This window comes from Drosophila melanogaster, chromosome 3L, assembly GCF_000001215.4.
Source record: "Drosophila melanogaster chromosome 3L".
In the NCBI taxonomy this organism is placed as follows: domain Eukaryota; kingdom Metazoa; phylum Arthropoda; class Insecta; order Diptera; family Drosophilidae; genus Drosophila; species Drosophila melanogaster.
Window position 1 is genome coordinate 18735716 of NT_037436.4, and position 23335 is coordinate 18759050.

At 39.0% G+C, this 23335-nt stretch overlaps 5 protein-coding genes and 1 long non-coding RNA gene across 9 annotated transcripts in view, besides 1 other annotated feature; 3 read left to right on the forward strand and 3 right to left on the reverse strand.

Annotated features, from left to right (window-relative positions):
- The first annotated feature begins 7183 nt into the window (after positions 1-7183).
- Positions 7184-7467: a mobile genetic element.
- Positions 7468-8772: 1305 nt separating this feature from the next.
- CG6885 (uncharacterized protein) lies at positions 8773-9984 on the forward strand. The gene has a single exon (NM_140799.2). The coding sequence runs from the start codon at positions 8794-8796 to the stop codon at positions 9928-9930; it is 1137 nt and encodes a 378-aa protein (NP_649056.1). The 5' UTR covers positions 8773-8793; the 3' UTR covers positions 9931-9984.
- A 156-nt stretch (positions 9985-10140) lies between these two features.
- MED11 (Mediator complex subunit 11) lies at positions 10141-10908 on the forward strand. Its single transcript, NM_140800.3, has 2 exons — positions 10141-10260; positions 10316-10908. Exons 1-2 carry the CDS (start codon positions 10188-10190, stop codon positions 10771-10773), a joined length of 531 nt encoding a protein of 176 aa, NP_649057.1. The 5' UTR covers positions 10141-10187; the 3' UTR covers positions 10774-10908.
- Nufip lies at positions 10896-12652 on the reverse strand. Its single transcript, NM_140801.4, has 3 exons — positions 12402-12652; positions 12061-12341; positions 10896-12003 (listed from the first exon to the last, which is right to left on the reverse strand). The coding sequence occupies exons 1-3, from the start codon at positions 12591-12593 to the stop codon at positions 10941-10943; spliced, it is 1536 nt and encodes a 511-aa protein (NP_649058.1). The 5' UTR covers positions 12594-12652; the 3' UTR covers positions 10896-10940.
- A 319-nt stretch (positions 12653-12971) lies between these two features.
- Positions 12972-14768, forward strand: Atg3 (Autophagy-related 3). The gene is made up of 4 exons (NM_140802.3): positions 12972-13174; positions 13629-13764; positions 13833-14023; positions 14078-14768. Exons 1-4 carry the CDS (start codon positions 13103-13105, stop codon positions 14669-14671), a joined length of 993 nt encoding a protein of 330 aa, NP_649059.1. The 5' UTR covers positions 12972-13102; the 3' UTR covers positions 14672-14768.
- A 123-nt stretch (positions 14769-14891) lies between these two features.
- The window catches only part of ftz-f1 (ftz transcription factor 1), a 50703-nt gene continuing 42259 nt past the window's right edge, over positions 14892-23335 (reverse strand). For 2 of the 4 annotated variants that reach the window (NM_079419.3, NM_168775.2), the window contains 7 exons: positions 19941-20158; positions 19419-19789; positions 18862-18918; positions 18599-18797; positions 17470-17728; positions 17303-17403; positions 16034-17180 (listed from right to left, as the gene is read on the reverse strand). In NM_079419.3, coding sequence (NP_524143.2) covers positions 17031-17180; positions 17303-17403; positions 17470-17728; positions 18599-18797; positions 18862-18918; positions 19419-19789; positions 19941-20158 — 1355 coding nt within the window. In that variant the 3' untranslated portion in view covers positions 16034-17030. Of the gene's footprint in view, positions 17181-17302; positions 17404-17469; positions 17729-18598; positions 18798-18861; positions 18919-19268; positions 19790-19940; positions 20159-23335 lie in introns of all 4 variants that reach the window. The other 2 variants (NM_001259895.2, NM_001316437.1) reach the window with 2 other exon arrangements.
- Positions 18082-18370, reverse strand: lncRNA:CR45938 (long non-coding RNA:CR45938). The gene has a single exon (NR_133269.1). It is a non-coding gene; the product is annotated as a long non-coding RNA:CR45938 (long non-coding RNA).

The following is a 23335-nucleotide window of genomic DNA, read 5'->3' on the forward strand; positions in this document are numbered from 1 at the left end:
TATGACGGATATGTATGCTCTCCGGGGCACACACACGCACACACACTCGCACACACTTGTACACAACTCCATTTATGGCGCACGATTGCCCAGCAACACAAAATGGGTTGTTTTAAATTCCAGCTGCAATAAAAACTCAACTAAATGCCAAACACATGCTGCACAATTGGATGCGTTAGAAAAAAAAAACTTTGAATTCGAGTTGGTTTCTTGGGGACTCAACACACATTGTGAGTGTGGTTTAAGTTGCATCTACATACGAATGTTATTTGTTTAATAGAATTGTTCTTTAAATAGTTGAAAAATTAAAATGACCATATTTATCAGCTTGTTCGAAAAATCAAGAGTGTGCTGAATATTAATGCACTTTCGAAGATCACGTTTCAAGAAGGCAGCATACGTGCTAGTTTAATAAAATTTAAATAAATTAAATTTTGATATCTGGTAGGTGGAATCTTTTAATGTTTTTTCTTTTTTTAATAAATCCTTGCTTAAGCGAAAGGTCGAAAACCATCTTCCAGCATTGGTCCGCACTGTAATTAAACTTCTGGCCGGATAAGCCACAGCCGAAACAGAACTTGCCCAATTTCCCTTTATCCTTTTCACGTATATATTGTATCTGCGTTTTCATTTTCATTTCCATGGGAATGGGAATGGCAGCAAACTGCTGACCAAATCAATTTCGCAATGCAAAATGAAAATGTTACAAGGGATTTTCGGGGATCGATGCGGACGGACTGCGGAAATTTGTTGCCGCTGCTTAGATGCCCGTAAAATTGCATGCGGAAAAGCAGCACAAACATTACGTACCAGGATTGCGAGCGGAAAAACTACGACTACGGTTTTTCCAAAAGGTGCAGCGTTGTTGTGCTGCAAATTGTACCAGCATTTGAGCGCATATTAGACGCCATTGAAATGGACGTGGGTGTGGATGGATGCACGTGTACGTGCCACAAAAAGGGGGAGATTCACCACCAGAAGCACGAATTTTGCAGCAGATGCAGCCGAGATCCCGAAAAGGGATCAACAGGTGGGGAATCCAGCTGGCGAGCATGTGCATCCATCTAGCTTGGCAAGGTGGTAATTTCAATTGAAAGCAATTTATAGATTACTTTATTGCATCCTTTGTGGGAAATTCGAGACTTTTGATGGCTGAAGCTCAATCGCGAAAAAAGGCAATCACAATGGTTTTTACAATTTATATTAGCGGTTAGCACTGCCTCAATTAAAATTAAAGCTAAATTCAATAAAATATGTTTATATTATATATGTATGTATATAGTGCTATTTATATCTGCCATGTGGTCTAATTTCAAATGTATTCCGTAAATTATCTACCATTTATTCATAATTCATCACTTAAAATATAAACAGAGTAAGTCATATTTAATGACTCTTTATGTAAATTACACTCATTGCTGTTGGCCAGTGAAAAACCAACCGAGTCGATTAAGATATCCGCGCTATTTGCAAATATTTAAGCCCGCAAGCAACTAGTCGAATTGCGATACAGAAATTATGCACATTTAAACCGTAATAAACAAATGTATCTGTTCGTAAGCCACTCAAAGGATCTGGCGGCAAGCGATGTCCTTTGTCTATTGTCCTTGTTAAGTCATCACAAGCACAATTATAATTAAGGACACAAAATGGCACAACAATAGTGGCAACAAAAACCTTTCCACAGCACTTTCCTATCAATAATGCTCACTCTTATGCATCCGTACGGCAAAATAATAATAATATCACATAATAAACTATTAAATCGGAAAATATGGGCAAGGGGCTGCGGGGCTGGATGCATGTGTAAACAAATTGCAATTGTTTTATCAAGCATGCTTTTGTCCTTCGCCATGACAACAGAAGGGGAAAACAAAGTTCGATGGGTGGTAATTCGATGGCCAGCAAATGCTCTATTTATTTATAAAAAAATTTAAGAGCCATTTTCAACTATTAAGTTTTAATTTTAATTTTTATATTTAACAGTTTGAAAATTTATTTCATAATCAATGCAATACGTATATAAGTAAACTGGCAACCCATTATTTTTTGTTGCTGATGCTCATGTTACACAAATTCATAGCTTTGATATTAATCTAAAATTGGGTATTCAAAGGCACTAGCAAATATCTAACAAGTGGCATCGGATTATAGAGAAATGGCAAACCCCTTAAAATTATCATAATAGCCCACTTTCATAAGCGCATTAAACAATAACGAGTGGCAAATGGGAAATTGTGTAAAATTGCAACAGCAAGCACAGCATATTATGGAAGGCATTGATTTGGCGATAGATATCTACGGTGCACTGATTTAGATGTACATATATATATATATATATATATAGTTTATATATGACTAAAGCTTAGGTATTTCACAAGCCATGTATAAAGACGTATGTATGTGGCGATGTGACTGTTGAATGCATTAGCAATTTCTATGGCTCGAATGGGAGGCACCCAGGGAAATGGGAGCTCGGGTGCAACAGTTCAAAGTGTTGACAGTCCATGCGTGCATTCTGCATATGTATATATATATGTGGGTATGTGTATCTGTGTGTGTTTGTAAGCCATCCAGGTGAAATCCTACCCAACACCACCCAGTTTGCCTGCCGGCAGCTTGAAATGATAAATATGCAATCGAGGCAAAGGTGAACAATTTTTATATGCATTTCCCTTCCCGCTTTTCCCCAACCATCATTTCAACCCCCCCATCACGACCACTTCTGTCAGGCATTTTTCTTGGCAATTTTATGCAAAAACAATTTATTACGGAGCTGCAGAAGCCCAGTTCTAAGCCGGGGCATAAAAGTATTGTTTCCTATGGCTGCAGCTTCTGTTCCTGCCCCAGCTGCACTTATCGCCCCATGCGATGCCATTTTGTAGCCCACAAAGCAGCGGTACGAAACGTATCTACACTGGGAAAAATTGATTACAACACTTTTGTGATTGCAAACATTTTAATTAGCGCTGTCAAAAATATTGCCAAGAGTTCAGGAAATTGTTAATAAATGGTCAGTTTGTTTTCCCCTTCTATTGTGACATTTTGGGTATTCATCACTGTAATTTCAAAATCAAAATCTCTTCGCACATACGTCCGTAGACAGACAAACGGACAGATAGAATACCTTTTCTATAATTGTTATAAAATGTGTGATAAATCTAGTATTCAATCCAAAGACTGCCATTTCGCCCGGTGCATTGAATGAGAAGATATGCGATTGCATTTGGATATGCTTAAATTATTACATTTCGCCTTTTGCTATATGCCTTTATCGTCGAAGATTGATTGCGTTTGCCAAGTGTTTGAAAGGATACGAGCTATGGGAAGCAATTTCACTTGGATCACATGACAAAAGGAGGAATATTCAAACCCGAACAGCCGCAATGTTTCTCAATCTCTTTGATTGAAGAGCTTCTGTACAATCGAGGAATTATGGTGCAAAATAATGGAATGTAGTTGGGGTGAAAATATTATGGTTGCCATTTCAATTATGTAATTAATGTAATGGAATTGCAAATCTTAATGCACAGATAAGCAATTATAATGGCAAATTATTCCCTCTTCAAATAAGTGAATAGGATAAATGGAAGTTTAAATGCATTGAAAGTGCATTCTATAATAAGAATGCTGAGCAGGTCATATTTAATTGAATGCATTTCCTTGCACCATTGTCACATGTATTTGTTTTGAAAGCGAAAGCTTGCAGTTTTGCAAGTGGAACAAAGTAATTAAATAAAAACAGGAGCACGCAATTTAAGTAATCTGCATTTTAAGTAATAAAATATATTTTTGAAGTATTAAATTTATGATGATATGCCATAGATTACATACTTTCAAGAGCTGGCAAACGACTTGTGGCACTTGCAACCGCACTGAAGTTGGAAAACTCAACGCCGCCGACACGCCGCCACTTGATCTGAGATTGTTCTTTCTTGGCCAAATCCTCGGAAAGCCTCATCTAGCAAAGCCGTAAGCTTCGCTGTGCCGCTTCAATAAAGCGCTTGTACGGAAAAAACAAAACTTTCCCACGAGCCAAGCATTTTAGAGCAGGGATTCCGTGCGAAAAGCGGACTCTTTGCGGAGCAAAGTTGACGGCTTTGCAGGCCGTTGAGAGTTGGAGCTGCATTCTCTGGTCCAAGCTGTGTGTCCTGCGTGCGTATGGTGTGTACACTTGGCATTAACATAATTCATATTTTGTATGTATTTGCATAATAATAAAGCTGCTGATGTGCCAGAATCAGGAGCGGAGTCCGCACAGAAGCGTCTTTTCTGCTCTGGCCTTTTGGCTGCCACGTCCAGTGTGTATTCCCAGTCTCCTGCCCTCCAACTTCCCGTCACCCACGTCCTGCACCACCACCCATTGCCAACGCTGCTGTTGACAAATGGAATACAATCGACCACACCCACAACAGCACCAGCGCCCCTCTTACTTATGTGAAAATCCAGTCAGTGATGGCAATCGCCTAAATTTTTGAAAACACTATCATCAACAGTTTTATCTTGCAACCTTTTCTATCTATTTATTATTAATTTAACTTTTTTAATCTTTTCTTATTGAGTTAAAGTCCAATATCCTTAAAGCCCGATTAATATATAACCTATACAGTTTTAAAAATTTAAATTTTAAACAAGTCTATTAAGGAAAGTCAGCTCCAAATGGTGCAAAAAATACAAATTGCCATCCCTGTCAGCTGTAGAGATTTGAACAAGAAAGAAACAGACACACATGAGCTTTCTCCTAAGAAGTGGGCGGCAGTGGGCGTACTTAGGGGGAGTGGCACCCCGCCCGCATAAATGCATGAATACTTATGGTTAGTTCCCAAGCGCATCACAAAATACTGCTGTTGGACTTTCTGGTGGGCGGTCGCAGGCGGAATTGTCATGTTTCCCGCTTGTATTGCACTGACATCTGGGGGACATAATTCGTTGACACACTCACACACTCACACACACACACGCACACAACACACTGGAGCACACACAATGCCAAGAACAACATTTATTTGTGCGCTTGTGTCTTTTATATATAAATTGTGAGCGGACTTTGCTGGTCGGTTTTCCTTTTTTCCAGTTTGCTTGTGTCGAAAGTGCACTAAATGCGTTTAATACAAAAAGCTTCAAAGAGAAATTGCTAAGAACTCGGAATGCAAACACAAGTTCAAGTGCATTTATCGTTTTAAGCTGTTTTCATATCCCGTACAAAAACGATTATTCGGCAGCATAACTATTGTGTAAAGGACGATTCTGCTGTTTTGGTCAAAAACCAATAGTACACAAAATGTAGCCAAACAAATGCTAAGGTTTTAGTTTGAGCACATCACTAAAAGGTTTTCGCTTTTTGCACTCGAATGCACGTAAATGATTGATACAAACATCCTGTGAAATCCTTCAACTCCGTATGCCTTAAAACATGATATAACAGATAACAAGCGAGCATTGCCCATAGACTAGAGATAATAATATTCAATATTATTGCATAAATTGTATATATGTATATTTATTTTGAATATAGCACGACAATTAATGATTTGCTTGCCATGGAAACTCAATGAACACGCTTAAAAGCCTTCTGCAATGAAAATGACTAAAGAAAAACAAACAGTCACGTGTTCTCTGCCAACCGGGTCCCAATAATTTATTAATTTTTCCCACGGGTATTCAGCACCACCCCCTCCCAACCGCCCACTCGATTTCTCTGTATAAGGATTGCACGTGTCATGGGTGGCTGGGGCTTCCTGATTCCCCTGCTCGACGAAGCGTTAAAATGCCACCATTAAAAATCAATGTTTAAAGATTTATGAGCTCGACAAAGTGTTAATTACCAGGTAAAAGCAAGGTTAAGGTAAAAGGCAAGGAGGAGGAAAAGAGGCAGAGGCTGAGCCCAAAAAAAGGAAAAGTCCTTGCACGAAAACGTGTACTCAAAAACATAAGAGCGAATAAGCCGAAAAGCTATCAACTTGACCTTTAGCCTTTAACTTCTTGTTTATTCAGCCTTCTGCGTATCTGTTTGTGGGAAAGTGGAAAAATAAATTGAAACATTTAAGCCGCTGTCCTCGTATAGTTTTTCAACCAAAAGCTATTAATATTCATCAATTATTCAGTAATTGATGGTTGATACATGAAGAGTACATTTAAGCGGGTCAGCTCAAACGAAAACTGTTTGGGCTCAAATAGAACTAATAAAAAGTAAATACATAATTAAACACATTGATTGATGTGACAGGAATTAGAAGGTCAATCATATTCCAAATGTTAAAGGATTTTAAACGAGTGCTTAAATACACATAAGATAAAACATAAGATACATAAATACAATATACAAACCATTTGGGTTCTCATTGGCTATGATTTAATGCGAAATACCTAATTAAGAAAAATCCACAAAATTAGTAATAAAACTTTGATTAAAGCTAATATTTCTAATGAAGAGCTAAACGTGAAGATGAGATAAAAGTTTTGGCCACTGTTGGAGCCTAAAATATATCTTCTAATCCACTTTTAAAAACCGCCCCAGGGTGGAAATAAAAACATAAATGTATAATGTAAGAATCCCCTTTTAAAATAGAATACCCGTAGCAGTACAGCGAAAACCCGTGAAAAAATTTACCTTTAATCAGACCAAAACAAAAGGAGCGAAAATAAAAGCGAACAAAATAGCTGGAAAAGCAGGCGTCAGGATGCCAGGACACCAAAGAACAAAAATAACAAAATAACGATACAGAATGGGAAGCCGAAAAGTAACAGAAAATGGGGAAAGACGAGCGCTCATAATTCCACGGCCAAGAGGAAAATTCAACGACAGCGGCAAGGAGTGAAATAGGAAAATCAACAACCGAAATACGTAAAAAGATGCCAGGCAGCAGTTTTCCGTTACTTTTACTGCCGGCGTTTCTGTTTGTTTCTATTTTCATGCACATTTTTTTCTTTTTTTTTTGTATTTTTACTCTATTTTCATTTTAGTAGTTCACCCACATAAGCTGCGAGGGACACGTGAGGTTTCCCAGCGACAAAAGTACGAAATATGTGGGCATAATATACATATTGTAGAAATATGTATATATGTGTGTGTGTACTCATGCTGTGTGCGTGTGAAGGACGAACGAAACGCCTCAAATACATATGCTTCAACTACTAAAGAAGCCATAAAGCAACAGCCATCAGCCAGCAGTCAAACGGGCCCCGCCAACAATTTTAACATTTTTTTTTCGATATTTTTTCATATTTTGATTAGTCTTCTATCGATTTGCCAAAAAACTTTTTGCCACGCCCACTCCAACGCCCCAAAAGCTGACAAACCGGTCACGCCCACACTTTGGTACAATTTTTAAATATTTTCTCATTTTATTCCTCAATATCTATCGATATCAAAGAAAAATGGTGATGAAATTTCGCCTTCGCATTCACAAAAGCTGAGTAACGGGTATCTGATAGTCGGGTTACTGGACTATAGCATTCTTTCTTTTTTTGCTGTGTTAATATATTCCTTTCTTGAACTGGGAACACATTTTCCAGGACATGGCTCGAACCGGGCTCGATTGCAACCAAGAGATTGTACGCTCCGTTCGAGTTGCAGGGGAAAGTCTAAAATGCGATGCGGATGTTAAAAAGTCGGTTGCAAAGGATAAAGGATTTTATCGATTCCCCTCTATGCTAAGAAGAAATCCTGCACAGTAATTAAATATATATTTGGTAAAAACAAAATTATATATGTTTTCAGATTATTTATATTTTATATTAATTTTTAAATCTTACTGTAAGCTATATTTAGGTTATGTAATTACAAAAAAAAGTACAGCATTACCTAATGCATATAATGCATATCAAATATATAATAATATATATACATAATATAATATTATAATATAATAATAATAATATAATATAATATAATAATATTATACACATAATTATAGAAAATAGTGGAAAAGTGAGAGTTATTTAAATTGTGTGTTAAAAACAACATTTTTTCAAGCTTCTTGTTTAAACAATAATCTTTTAAAAACCGTCGTTTCTACGTGTAAATTTACATATAAATTAAATTATTCTACGTCCATTTGTTTTATATCATTAAGCTTTTGTAAGATGTTCTTGATACCAAAAATTCCCTTTTACGATAAGATAGAAACGTCAGAAACGTCGGTGTTTCTGGAAGTATACTTTTATGGCATAGAACTTGGCCTTTATGTCAAGGAGGAATTATATACGCGGTAATGTTTATGGTTAAAACTGTAATGGAAATTCCCCTTACGTGCAAATATTTTACTCACGTAAAGTAGAAAATAACTATATACACTTGACAAACGCGTAACATGTAAAATTTTGATTCCTTGGCTTTCAAATGCTACTTAGACTTAGACTTAAGCTCAACAAATAATAGAAATAGAAAAAAGGGCTAATTGAGCGCATATAAATCGTTTAAGGATATACCAATTTGGATTATTGGCCAATTGAGAGAGTTCAATTATAGACTGGACCGAACTAAAGAAGACTTAAAATTTGAAAAAATCTGTCACTTTAAAGGTCGCAGCTCTTCGTAAAATACTATCGTTAATCCTTCATGGTAATAAAAGTAAGTTTGTTAATACTTTTTTTTTCGATTTACATGAGAAAGTTGTTGTACCTGCCAGACTTGATGTCTACCTGATAGCGTTTAAGATTCGGTCAATAGCAGCTGGTACAGATACATATGTACCTACACCTGCTCATTCTTGCTACCTAGCGTATTTTGCAATCTCAATTTATATATAAAATCAGCGGATCGAATCACCAAACATTAGATAGTTTTCAAGCATGGCCCGCCGAACACAATCGCGTTATATCTTTGACATCGAGGATAACTTCCGTGTGTTTCGCCACCAGTTTTTCGTCAACGGTGCAAGGAGAGCGGATTGCACAACCTGTGAAAGTCGAGTGCCAGTCAGCGAACCATACCATCATCATTGGCGAAATGATATCGAGAACAATAGAAGCCATTGCATTCAAATTGGTTCTGATGAAAAGGATATCCTGAAGAGGATCGAGGACCAGGCCATCGAAGAGTTTATCTTGTGTGATGGAAGCATTGCGGCCAGGACCAACGACTTTCTTCTGGATGCTGGGATGGATGCAGTTCCGCAACTGCTGCGATTTTTAAGTTTTGGTACAGAAAAATTGGAGACCACAGTTGGATTTTACGTGGATGTGAAAAAGGAGCGAATGTACTACGAAAGCAGTCCGTTAAATATCGAAAACCATTTCGATATTGGTGAGGCGGTGGACATGATATTCTCCATGCTGCTGGAGAAGATCAGCAACTACGTGCTGCTCCATCAGAAGGTTCCACTGGAGGCGTGTGTCATCAGAAGGATGAAGGTGACGGTCAAGAGATTTTGCGTCTCGCCTAAGAGCAATTCTCTTAAACTTCCTTTGCAGTACCGAGTAAAAAACGCAACAGAAGTCATTGGAAATGGAAGTAATAAGCATTCCTCCGATTTAGCACAACTTTCTGAAACTTATATAAACCAAAAGGACCAAAATCAACACATTCCGGCAACTCTAAAAATAAACCTGTACACTTTTCGGGTCTGCAGCACTTCCAAGGAATTATTTGCAGTACCATATTTGCTCCGAGGCGATGATGTCGAAAACACACCCACCTTCATCATTCAAACGGACGTAGTTGGTGACTTTCGGGGCTTACTTGAGATCCGAAACATAAGAAAGTTCCTGCGCGTGGATACCCACGATCGAGTGTTCGAGTGCCGCCAGTGTCAATCCCACTTTGTGGACCGGGTGCACCTGGCGCTCCACAAACAAATCGCCTGTGGCAGGAACTTTATGGTGTGGCACATGGACAAGGACGCCATCGAGTTGCACGAGAATTGCCTGCCTCTGCCAAAGGAGTACTTCAAATATGAATGGGTCGGATTGGCAAGCAAGCGAATTTAAAGTACTTTTAGATCATAATTCGAGATAGAACTTAATAAATTAATTCAAATGCGTAAAATGTTCTTTGAAATGTGATTCTTTTTGGATGATTATTCTTTTTCTAAAAATATTTTCGAATGATATCTTGAAATCCATAGTATTTTGCAGACACTACAACTTTTTGGTATATTTATATTTTTAAAGGCCTCCCTCTCGTGTTCTGGTCACACTGTTATCTGGTCGACTTTGTTTTGTTTATATGCAGAACGTGAAAAGCAATGAATCCTCTGGACAAAATACACGCTCTAGATGAGATCGAAAAGGAGATAATCCTGTGCATGCAAAGTGCAGGTGGGACGGAACTTGCTTATCATTAAAAAGTGGTTAACATGTGTGATCTTTCCAGGACAAGCCTTGCAGGAGTTGGGCAAGGAAAAGTCTTCCCAGAAAAATGCGGAGACCCAGTCGCAGCAGTTTCTCAAGAGTCTGTCCAGCGTGGAATCGAAGCTGTCCGAGCAGATCAACTACTTGACCCAGGTGTCCACGGGTCAGCCACACGAGGGTTCCGGCTATGCATCCGCCAAAGTGCTCCAAATGGCTTGGCATCGCATTCAGCACGCTAGGTCCAGAGTGCGTGAACTTGAGGAAACTAAGGCCAAACACTCACATGCAGCTCGTCAGCAGTTGAAGCGTCAGCAGGAACATGCCGCCGCCCAGCAACAGCAGCAGCAACAACAACAGCAGCAGCAGCAACAACAACAGATGCAACAGGCGGCACAACAGCAGCAACAACAAACCGGAGGAGGAAATGCCGGCAGCGGAGATCATCCCATGGGCGGAGACTCCTCAATGTCAACCAACTAATCTTGCGCTATCTTTAAGGGTAAGGGTTTTAAATTTTTTAGAGTGCATTCCGAAAAGGCACATTTTGTCAACCAATTGCGTTAATCGAAACATAAGTGACACTCTTTTTAAGAAATACATTTGCATACTACTATTTGTACTTTATTTGCCTAACTTAGAAGCTAAAGTTATAATGCATCCGGTGTTGAATCAACGGTTTTATCACAAGTGGTAACCAACGTTTCTTGATTTGGTTTAGCTTGACCAATGCCAAAGAAATTTCTCTCGCAAACATGTCGCACGCACTGCAGCAGGACATTTCTTTCATGGCGTATATCGGATTCTAATAGTTTCGACAACATAGTGTTCGGGGTTTGCTTGCGCGCTCTCTTGTAGTTCAAGCCATAAATTCGCTTTGGAGCTGCTCTTTTGGGTGCAGTTTGTGGCTTCGGTTCCATTGGTTCAGGAGGTGGTTTGACTGGATCTGACGCTGTTATAGTTTCGGTCACTCGCTGGAAGGGCTCTTCATCCGGTCCTTCGTCGGAGGAGCCATCTTCCTTGGCAGGCTCTGAGTTAGATGTAGTTATTTGACTAATGTTGCTTATTTCTCGCGGCACTTGGTCTGATGATGTCATTTCCAACATAGGTGTAAAGTCTTCACAAGTTTGAGTATTATCAACAGAGTTAGGTGTATTTGAAGCCTCAAGGGCTGGACCCATTTCTGTGATTTCAGATGGCATACTTTGGGAGCTCTCTACTTGTGCTGGGATTTGTTTACTGCAGTCTGCTGTATTCTGATCATCACTCTCAGCTTCACTTTCTTCGTCACTATCTGACCCGTACATTCCAAGAAAGCTAGACAAAGCATTATCCTTCTTTTGAACTTTTGCCTTAAAGTGCTGGTACTCCGGCATTTGTCCAGTTCCTCCAAATTTAGCATTTCCCAGGGAGCACAAATTAACTTCCTCTTCTTTTTTATCTTCATTAGTTTCTTTCTGCTTCAAAGCTTCGTTTGCTTTATCAGTACCAACACGTTTTTTCTTCTTTTCATTGGCTTTCCCTTTGGCACATCTCTTTTTCTTGTTTTTCGGATCGAAACGAACTTTGTGATCTCCCTGGGGTCCTCCTCGCGTCCGTTGGCGATCTTCCCGGTTTCCGAAGCGAGATTTCGAAGCCTCCAGGCGCTCTCCGCGTTTAATTCGCTGTTCCTTGGCTAATCTAGCCAGCTCAACATTGGCCGCAGTGGGAAATCTACAATTTGAGCTGCTTATTTTAAAGAACAAAAGAAATTTCTACTAATTAACTTACTTTTTTCTTCGTTCTGCCCTCCAAGCGGCCAATTCTTCCTCGGACCAAACTTTCTTTACCTTTACGTAGGTTCCTGTGATGTGATTGGATTCTATGTGACGTTCCAGGATGTTGTGGAGCGCCGCAAAGTCGCAGTCATCGGCAGGGCAGAACTCGTGTTGCTCCAGGTGGAGTTTCATATCCTGAGAGTTGGCCAGCTCCATTACACATGTGTGACAAAATTCCGGTCGCGGAGGAGAATGGTAAACTGGCGGGGATGCAGGCACGCTCACTGGGCTGCTCTATGTTTTGAATTAAGGAATGTTTAAAGAACAAGCTCGAACTATTATTGGTGCACTCACTTGTTCTTGGTGCAGATATTTAGCTGGCACTGTTGATCCTCGTGCACCGTACATGGGCGGCGGTTGCTTGGAGCGCGGCAGCAGGGTCATCCCGCTGGGGGTCAGGTAGAGGTGATTGGATGTGGTGGATCCATTGGGCTTGCCGAACTTTGGAGACGGTAATACGAATTTCGGCAGAACCTTTTCTTCCATTTCGTCGCGTACAAACGTTAGAAACAATGTGCGCGAATGGACATAGTGTGACCGAAGCTATCGAATATACCAACATGCGTACTACATTTTAAAAGGAATGTCTTTCTTAAGGTAAGATTTATTTTTATTAAAATCATTTAAAAGTATGAATAAGTGCTATTTTAAAATACCTTCGCTAAAATTCGGGTTTTTAATAAATTTAGAACTTATTTTAGACATTTTTTCTTAACAAAATTTATTAGATTAGTCCGTATTTAACAATGTAAATTACAGGTTGTTTTTATATTTGGGCAATCCATTGCAAAAAGTGCCGTTGTTCCTGCAACAACTTATCGATAGTCCCACCCACATCGATAGACTAGTATGACCGCACCGCACTGTTGTTGGTATCGCGACTGGCAAGACAAAAACAATTAGCTGCGAAGTGCAAGTCAATTGAGAGAGCCATCTTAATTGTATTTATTAAGTTTAAGCGTTTAGATTAGTGCGAATACTCAGCGGCCAACGAAATGCAGAGTGTTCTCAACACCGTCAAGGGCACAGCGCTCAATGTGGCCGAATATCTGACGCCCGTTTTGAAGGTAAAAAGTGCCAAATAAACGGAAAACTGATCAAATGTGTATTTCAATACGTACATATGAAACGAGGGTGTACATATGCATCATGACAAAGAAAACCCGCAAAGATAAGGGGTTTCCTCGCTCTAATATTGATTCCATTTTCCCGTTCCCCATTTTCCAAGACTTGTGTTAACGGCCCCCGGGAGGCTATAAAACTGGATCCAACGCCAGACTGTCTCCAAACGTAAAATAAGGGGCGTCCCAGAATTCTCGGCCTATTTTTGTGTCCTTTTAAGAAAACGGCCTACAATAATGTAACGGTTTATGGGAAATACTTACATTTTAGCGTTAAGATTAAAGATATGGAACTAATATACATATATACTAATTATTTATCAATTAAGAATTCTAGATACAACTTTCCACTTTGTTGGTTTTGAATTGTTGTACAAATATCGTTATTTTTTTTTTGCAGGAATCGAAATTCCGTGAGACAGGTGTTCTCACTCCGGAAGAATTCGTGGCCGCCGGTGATCACCTGGTGCACCATTGTCCAACTTGGCAGTGGGCCGCTGGCGATGAGACCAAGACAAAACCCTACCTACCAAAGGGTATGTGCTGCGATTTTCCACTAATAACTAGCCAATTGACTCATTAAAATCATTTCGCCCCCACTTAGATAAGCAATTCCTGATAACGCGCAATGTTCCCTGCTATCGTCGCTGCAAGCAGATGGAATACGTCGGCGAGGAGACGCTGGTGGAGGAGGAGTCCGGTGACGGCGGTTGGGTGGAGACTCATCAACTGAACGATGATGGCACCACCCAGCTGGAGGACAAGATCTGCGAACTGACAATGGAGGAGACAAAGGTGAGTGCGGGTGAAACTTTACCACGACTATCATAATCAAGTACTGCATTTCAGGAAGAAATGCACACTCCAGATAGCGACAAATCTGCGCCGGGCGCTGGGGGCCAGGCTGAAGACGAGGACGACGACGAGGCTATTGACATGGACGATTTCGAGGAGAGCGGCATGCTGGAGCTGGTCGATCCGGCTGTAGCCACCACGACACGCAAGCCGGAGCCGGAAGCAAAGGCCAGCCCAGTGGCAGCCGCATCGGGCGACGCGGAGGCCAGCGGTGACTCTGTGCTCCATACACGCACGTACGACCTGCACATCAGCTATGATAAGTACTATCAGACGCCGCGACTCTGGGTGGTGGGCTATGATGAGCAGCGCAAGCCACTGACCGTGGAACAGATGTACGAGGATGTCTCGCAGGATCACGCGAAGAAAACTGTCACCATGGAGTCCCATCCGCATCTTCCAGGTCCCAATATGGCCTCTGTGCATCCATGTCGGCATGCGGATATCATGAAGAAGATTATACAGACGGTAGAGGAGGGCGGCGGTCAGCTGGGAGTGCATTTATACTTGATCATATTCCTCAAATTCGTTCAGACCGTCATACCAACCATCGAATACGATTTTACGCAAAACTTCAACATGTCTTAAGACCCGCCATGCTTTTCAATATTGACGCAATAAATATATAACTCATTAAACGCAAGTTTGTGACCTAATAATTGAATAAAGATTTGGACAAACGCTTACACCTCTGATTTTTTATAATTACTTTTTATTTCACTTTGCTTTTGTTGTTGTTGGTTGGTTGCATGTTTGAAACATCTCTGAGATGAAATTGTATGTTAACATAATAATAAAGCATATGAAATCAATTGATCAAATATGCATTGTAGTTTTAGGTAGTTTTGTTTCTAGTTAAATGATTTTTTTTTTTTGCATTTTTAACAGTTTTTCAAACTTAAAGTGTGTGTGTTGCTTGCATTTATATTAATCATTTAATGTATAACTGTTAGATCCTTTTACTTTTTATGGGTTTATAGTATATATATAGATTTCTTAATAGTTAAAATCACTTTTCATTTGCAATAACAGGTTCACATCGTAATCAATTTTACAATAAACATACCTAACGCCATTCATACCTGAATAAACATTTATATATTTGTATGTGTATATCGATCCCTTCATCTCCTCCCTTTTTTTTTTAACGTGTTTTCAACAACATGCCGCCAGCGTTACGTTAGACGTCAACAATTTTGCCCTTTACTTATAATCATTAAATATAACTGATCCACTATCTAGCCAACTCGCATTGCCAACTTTTACATTATTTACCCATATTTTCTTTACTTTTTTACACTTTATAATACATATAGAAGTTAGACATACCAGCTAGAGACCTAAATATATATTATATACCTAGGCAAACCTATATAGATGTTGTCGTGCTTTCGTTTTTTGTATTTTTTGTCCCCTACTAAACTTGCGTCTGCCAGAATTTTATATTATTTTCGTGAATCTTTCTGCTACCTCTGATTTTTTACACCTCGTTAAACGTTTGTTTTTTTTTACACGCTGCCTTTAAATTTGAAATGTGTGTGGTAATTTGTTTCTGTTTACTGAATTTAGAGCTTAAACTTTTTTTTAATTTTATAAGGTACGTTTTGTTTAAGCGCAATGCCTAGGCGAGAATTAAGGCAATGATTAGATCCGAACAAATTAAATGCAAATTTTGAAATTCCGAGAAGCTTTTGGGTCATTACATTAACTAATTGAACAATTTTTGAATCCTTTGCCAGGTAACTTAATATTCGAATTAAAAGTTGACCCATTAATAGATATTCATTAAAAATAGTTTATTTGGTTTGTTTATTCCGATTTTGATTTTTACAATATTCAAGTTCTTCTTTAATTCGATTTCTTTTCCGCCTCATTGCCCAAATTCATGACTAAACATCTTTTACTTTTAGTTTTAAAGTGTTATACAGCTTTTTTTAAATTGTTATAATTGGATTTTATCGCTTTCCTTGCACAAAATATATTTTGTATTTTAAATATAAGCTTTACAATTTGTTTGTTGTTGACATTGAAACAATTACATCTTGGTTGAAATTTACAAATAGTTGAAACTCGCTGCTAAATTTAAATATACATGTAAGTATATATTTTCTATATAGTTTTTAACACGACCTTTATTAATTTATATAATTTCTTGCTCTTCATTATCTTGTTGTAGGTAGTTGTTTGCATTGTTTTCTTACACTTAGATGAAATTACAATTATAATATACACATACATTCATACCATGAACACCTAAATTTGCTTTGTTTTCATTTTCTTTGTATGGATTTTCCAATATTTTTTTTGTTGCCATTAGATTAGACGCAAATACTATGCAAGACACTTGGCGCAAAAAAATACAAGAATCGATCTTCAAGTGGGAACGATACTAATTTCAAAACTATAGTATAACCAAATTCTAATTAAAAAATATGTAGGACGCTAAAAGTACGCCAATTTACATAAAAATATATATAGATTTGTATCCATAAGTATCGTATTCATATAGGTATATAAAAATAAAATTTCTCATGCTTCTTTTGTTTTGTAATGCCTAAAAAAGTGTGTTTCTCCTTGCCGTATTTAAATTTAAATCCATACATCTACTACATATTCTCGTTTAGGTTCAAGTGTTTTAAAATTGCTTTATCAGGGACTACAAATAAAACACGAATTAATTTAAGACAAATTAATTAATTAGTTAAACGTAAACTAGACCTAACCGTAAACGTAATAATAATTAACATTGAATCAACAAATGTGTGCATGTGTGTGTATAGGTGTGATAGTTGGTGGTAGTAGTGATGATGCATTCCCATATTCATAATACGGAATTCTGCTGTATCCTTCGTTCGCCTTCCATGACCCGGTTGCCCCGAGGGCCTTCCCGCCTTGTTATTTACATTTCATAAATGATTAAGTATTCCGTGTCACGTTCTCCCGGCCTCTATCCCTTGCGCTTGGCGTGCAGCATCTCCATGAGCAGCGTTTGGGTGGGCGCACTGCCGGCACAGTGCTTGGTGTACAGGTGATCCTCGCCGCGAACGGCCATGGCATGGATTTCCGGTAAGATGTTAACTAGCCCTCTGAATTTGTCCTGCAATTAGGCGAAAGAGAATCGTTGCTTAGAGTTGTTTGTACGCAATTTACAAATGATTTCAAAAGTAAATGGTTTTTAGCTCAGATACCCTACACATTAAAACTGAATCCTTTACTCACATTCACTGACGGATAGCAGGTGAGGGTGTAGTCCAGCAAAGCGGCTTGCACATTATCATGTCCCTCGGAGACGGTCTTCCGGTTGACAATACCCCGTACACCTATGGGAAATATTCAAGGGTTTAAGAAGGTTGTCAATCTGCACCGCGCAACTTATACGGCCTTACTTGGATTCAACAGGATTAGGAATTTCATGCAGACATAGTCGCCCATATCGAATTTCAGGTCCTGCAGCTTGTTCTGCAGCTCGTTGAAGTAATCGCCCAGCTGTGGCACTCCCAACAAACCCAGACTCATCAGATTGAACACCTGACCATTGTTCAGTTGCGTCTCGTCGGGCAGGCCGTTATGGATTCGATGATGCAGGTGATCCAGAACAAGCATGTCCGACCAGGAATGCTGCAGCAGCTTCATTTGGTCGTCGACCTAAATTAAAAAATATAAATAAAATTTTATTAGTAAATTGGAAATGAAAAAAGACTTAAACATAACAGGCGCGGTTGCCACTATGCATAAAGAAGGTTTAAAAGCCGTTTTAATTAATAAGATAATAAGATATTTCCATACATCATATAGATATTTCCATCATCATATTTCCATACAACAATCATCAGTTTTGCTGATTAATAATATTAATACAATTTTCCTTTTAGTAGTTCTAATAATGATAGCTAATTCATTTGAACCAATAAACCTTTCGTATACAATAATTTTTAGTAGATTTACTTATTTTTTTAAATGTTTTTTTAAATAGAGTGATCTCAGTTTAGTTTCAGTTTATAGTAGCAACCGCACGCTCAATAGTCAATAGATACATTTTGTATGATGATATGGTATGTAGATAAGTTAAGGCCTAGTTTTGGATGCTCTGGTATTACAACACGTCGTCTCTTTCTCTTGGGGATTCTCTCGGTTTCGCTCTATGTCACTGTCTCTGTCTCAGTCTCCGTTTCAGTTTCTCCGCTCTTGATGGGCTGTGGTATGGGTGAGCACATCAGTTGCGTCATTGAGCGAGAGACGCTGCTGCTTGGCTGACTGACTGGTTCAGCTTTGCTGGCTAAGTAGGTCAGACGCCAAATGAAATCGAAATTCAATGCACATTCTGCCGGCGTCGCTGTCGACGTCGCTTTCAGTTGTCGGTGGTTTACATAACATGCCGCAGACTTGGCCCCTAGTTTGAAAACTGGTTTTTGGCTTTGAACCATGTTGCTGCTGTCTGTGTTTGCTGATTTTCTGATTTCTGATTTCTGATTTTTGATTTACTCGATGTGAGGATATCGGGGTGTTGGTCCATACCTTCAGATCCTTGAAGAAGACGGTGTTCCGTGCCCAGTCTACTTGCGAGAACAAATTCTGGTCGAGCACTTTGCACATCAGCTCGAAGAGATCCACTTCCACCTGGTTGTAGGTTTGCTTCTGCAGCAGGGCAAACAGTTGCGTCTGCCATTCCCGATCGTCAATAGATTGCACAAATTCACGAATCATCGGTGAGACTCTGCATGAATAATAATGTGATTAAATGGATCTCAAGACTTCAATTTACGCCAGCAAAAACCCACCTTAATGGCTCGATTAGCGCGTCGGCTGTGCTCGATGGATGTGTGCCAGAATCGAAGCTTTTTGGTAGAAAACAAAAGATATAGGAAAAGTTATAAATTAAAGTTCAGATCACTTCTAATTGGAGAGCTCATCAAGTGATAACTAAGCAATTCGTAAAAGGGCAGTTTGATGAAGACTTTAATTGGAGATCTATAATATCATTATCAGATATATATTTAAATATAGAAACCGAAGCTCATATAATATCTGATAATGAATACAAATATTTCCAATTAAATGTATATACTCTTCTTCTGTACAAGGAAATCGTTCAAGGTTTGTACATTTTTTACAATACATCTTTTTTTTTCAAGTCTAATTATTATATTATATTGATTATTATATTGATATGACTGCCCTTTTCCACACTTGCTGCATGATCAGGTTGAATCCTTTTCCACAAATATGCTTATGTAACGAAAGTTTCTTTTCAATGTTTGTTGAAGTTCGTTTGTCGTTTAATTTGGTTTGAGTTCGAATATTCATTGAGTTTTGTTCTGGCTTTTGGGCTAAATACCACAATTTCGAGTCGGCCGTGTTCTGCAGAGATCCTATTCCAGCCTCGTGGCAACTGCTGTTGCCATTGCCGCCGTTGCGATGCAGGCCATCGTTGGAATTGGTTCCTCCTCCTCCGCCGCCCGCATTATTGCCACCTCCTCCTCCGGACGTTCCGTTGCCCGTGCTGCTGTTGTTGTTGCCGTTGCTGCTGCCGTTGCTGCTATTGCCGTTGCCCACGGAACTTGGTCCGTTCAGACCACCGCCCCCACTGCCGCCAGTGCCGGCGTTCATGGGCGTGGCTATAACACCGCCCGTGCTCGCGTTCACCTGTCCCAACGCAATTGCTATGGGGCTGGGCGACGAGTCCGGAGATTGGGTGAGTGAGGATACCTGAAGATATAAGCAGAAATTCGTTCATAACTATAGGTTGTATTCCATAAATCTTAAATATCAATTGTATGCCAAAGCGATGACAACGATGAAAGCAATCAAAACGACCAAAAGTATTATTGAGAAAAACAATCCTGATCGCATCGCTCACCTGAGGTATTTGAATTTCCTGCTTAATGTTCATATTTGGATATGCTTGCTGGTAGCCCGGCGAGATCGGCGTTGGCTTGATGTCCGGACCCATCGAGTTGCGCAGCGCTTGCAGCGCCAACTGCCGCTGCCGCATCACTTGCAACTTCCGCGCGCGATCCCGTTTGTACATGGGTCCGAATTTGTTGCGTCCACCACGCATTCTATCCGCTCGAACAGCTGCAAGAAAACACATTTGCAAATGAGTATGAATGAGTTTCGAAGTAGAAAATGATTCTTGGTAAAAGAATTAATTCTGTTCTCAATTTCCTAACAAAATTCCCTTATCTCTCAAATCTGATTTGTTGACTACGGGAACCTTCGTGAAAATCGGAGAAGTTCCTAAACTAGGAAATAAACAGATATTCTTAGCAATGTAAAATAGTTAAACAAATTAATGAGCACCCAGTTTTCATGAAACACCCATTCCCCGTTGATTTTCAATGGTTCTACACAATTTTGAACATTTTCAACATTTCCCACTTAACTGACCCACAATTCGGGCTGGCAAAATTGCAACGCGAGGGGGTTAGCATCCTATTCGTTTCATACATGCTCCTCATTAAAAGCCAACTCATAACAACGCTTCACAGAAACAAACGCACACTATCAACAGCAGGGTGCACATGCATACGCACATATGGGCACGCACATGGGAAATATGGTTACATACACATATTGCGCATACGCCGCTTTGTACAACAGTAGTAAAACAAAAACTGTACAACGCACATCTGTGTATTTACTTGCGTTAGTGTGTGAGAACACGCTAAATGAAACGCAATAAAAATGCGCTTCTTATGGCGCAGCACGAAAAATGAGCGTAAAGTGTGCAGAGAAATAAAATCGTTGGAATATCAACTTCATAGGAAACAAAAGTCAAAATCAAAGTTTTGTATTCATTATCTCTAATTTGGAAAAGTGATAAGTAGATTTCCTACCAACAGCCGATAATATATTTTACTACATGTAAATCGTAGTTATTATTAGCAACTACGTTTTAAATATTATATTACCTCTTCTACTTCTACAAAAGTTGTGAAAACAAATACAACAAAACTGTTATTTAAAAAGTAACACCTTTATATTGCGGCGTTAAGTTAGATATTTTCTCTACGTGTAAATGAGAATTGCGAGGGTGGCGGCTTAAGCCAAAAACAGATTGCGATTGCAGCTAGCGCCATGTTGATTACAAGATGCAATTGTCGGGGGTTGTTTTCACACACCCGTAGCACAAAAACAAAGACACAAAAAAAAAGCGCGCGAGTGGGTGGCAATGGGCAGCAGGTGGCCACCATAAAATATGCATCTGAGATCCGAAGGCAAGGGGAAAAATTAAAATCCAAACACACAAGCACACGAATACGAATACGAACACAAGCATTGATATATGCAGTTTTAGTGCGGCGAACAAGTAACTGTAATTTAGGTCAAGCGTATTGTTTACAAATAATCAACATACATATGCATTTGAATAAGTTTGTGTGCGTGTTAGAGAGAGAGAGGGCCTCTGCAACTTCTGCTCTCAAACGCCGCAGTTGCGGCTCTCTCTTTTGATTATGTTTTGGCTTGGCAACGCGAAAGAGCTTTCTATTACGACATTTCTCTCCCTGCAGACACACACACACTTGCACACACAGGCACACCTGCGAACCCGAAAAAGAGCGAGGGAGCGTCAAAGACAGAGAGGCTTTCCGCATTAGACAACTTTGTTGTTGCTGTCGAGTGGAGTAGGTCAAGGACAGTGTGTGTGAAAACTGGGACAACACGGTCATTGTTGTTGCCTGCCAACTCTCCCAAAAAGAAAAACTCACTCTCTCTCACACTCTCACCGCTCTCTTGTGTGTGTTGGGAAAGTTATCTGTATTTGTGGACGACTTACAGCCGCTATTTTATGGCCTTTTCCTTTTTTCCGGCTCAGTATCAAGTCTATTTATGTTGGGCAAGGTAAAATACGAGAAATACGAATCGCTAATCGTCAATCGATAGGGAATTTATGGAGTTCATAAAATCGTTCACTTCGCATTTTTTCCGGCTACTTTGTTGATCCATTTACTATCTTTTTTTGTTAAGCTGACTCTTACATAATTTCCTAGCGACATTTCTTCACTTTCAGTTTCGGCTTTTATTTAGATTTTCACCTTTTTGTTGGAAGTTTTTTTCGAGAGGGGTTAAGTGGTTCAATTTGTATGCGACAAAATTGTTTGTTGAAAGTTATTCCCACCTTCCGGCCCTTCCTTTTTTTTCACCCTTTCTTTTATTTTTTTTTTGGGAAATTTCTCACACAACGGGAAAATCAATACGAGGCCTGTCACTTGCCGTTTTTGTAGGCGTTTTAGAGTATTGCCTTTACTTTTAAAGCTGCTCGCAGCATATGCAATTCGGTAAACACTAATTTGGCACCAGTGGTGCGTATACGTTATTTTCTGGTATATTTTTCAGCCTAGCGGATGTTGGGTGTGTGTGTGTGTTTTAAATTAATGACTAACTATTCCACTGCTACAAATTGTTTTGAGTTTACAAATAGTTAGTTAATCGATAAGTGGGAATTGTTATAAATATTGTGTATACGTAACGTAGCATTAAGAATATCAAAGTTAATTATAATAATATAATAATAATAATAATAACTATAATAATAATAATAGTTACTATTATGTAAAAGATTGTTTAATTTTTGGGATAGTAATTTTCAAGCTTTTGGCAAAGAAAGAGCATTTAAGGATTAAGGGCAATAAATAATAAATACTGCCGTCTTTCCATAACTCACACCTTTCCCCGTTCAATAAAGCATATTACTTTTAGATAAAGAAAACAACAAACCATTACGTTTTTATTGAGAAACGAATGTAGTTATGCATAGAACGTGTCGTATACGTTATATTAAGTATACGCCTCGTATTCTTTAAACATCCATTATTATGATATTATTATTATGATTGTTCTTAATAGAGTGTACTTAATTCCATTCCTTATCCATAATAGATTAGTATTTCCGTGAATAAATGATCCTATCATTACTATTAATCCCTGCGATTATAACAAACAATTTGTTAACCAAAATAATTCCACTTGGCAACAAAATGAAGCAAAACTCCCAATTACACACGACAGCAGCAAAGAAATCCCTATTGACCCTACCTCCGTAACAAAAAACATATGGCATTCGAGCCATGTGAGTCATGTTACCCAGCTAAGCCGAAAGTCTCGCTGGTCTTTATAGCCCCCTGAAATAAAAAAAAAAACACTCAAGTCACAAAATCCAAAAGCGGCTAAAAATTGCCGCAATTATAAAGACCAAAGCCAAAGCCTGACTGGGAGATATAGTCGGCGGTAGCTGGGAAATCGGTGGGTGAA

What these genes read in the sequence shown, in the direction of transcription:
- MED11 (NM_140800.3), top strand. Translation starts at nt 10,188, where the DNA reads ATGAATCCTCTGGACAAAATACACGCTCTAGATGAGATCGAAAAGGAG. An exon ending in CCTGTGCATGCAAAGTGCAG is followed by an intron (nt 10,261 to 10,315) that starts GTGGGACGGAAC and finishes TGATCTTTCCAG; the next exon opens with GACAAGCCTTGCAGGAGTTG.
- CG6885 (NM_140799.2), top strand. Translation starts at nt 8,794, where the DNA reads ATGGCCCGCCGAACACAATCGCGTTATATCTTTGACATCGAGGATAAC.
- Atg3 (NM_140802.3), top strand. Translation starts at nt 13,103, where the DNA reads ATGCAGAGTGTTCTCAACACCGTCAAGGGCACAGCGCTCAATGTGGCC. An exon ending in AAAACCCTACCTACCAAAGG is followed by an intron (nt 13,765 to 13,832) that starts GTATGTGCTGCG and finishes GCCCCCACTTAG; the next exon opens with ATAAGCAATTCCTGATAACG. An exon ending in TGACAATGGAGGAGACAAAG is followed by an intron (nt 14,024 to 14,077) that starts GTGAGTGCGGGT and finishes ACTGCATTTCAG; the next exon opens with GAAGAAATGCACACTCCAGA.
- Nufip (NM_140801.4), bottom strand. Translation starts at nt 12,593, where the DNA reads ATGGAAGAAAAGGTTCTGCCGAAATTCGTATTACCGTCTCCAAAGTTC. An exon ending in AATATCTGCACCAAGAACAA is followed by an intron (nt 12,342 to 12,401) that starts GTGAGTGCACCA and finishes TTCAAAACATAG; the next exon opens with AGCAGCCCAGTGAGCGTGCC. An exon ending in AGGGCAGAACGAAGAAAAAA is followed by an intron (nt 12,004 to 12,060) that starts GTAAGTTAATTA and finishes CTCAAATTGTAG; the next exon opens with ATTTCCCACTGCGGCCAATG.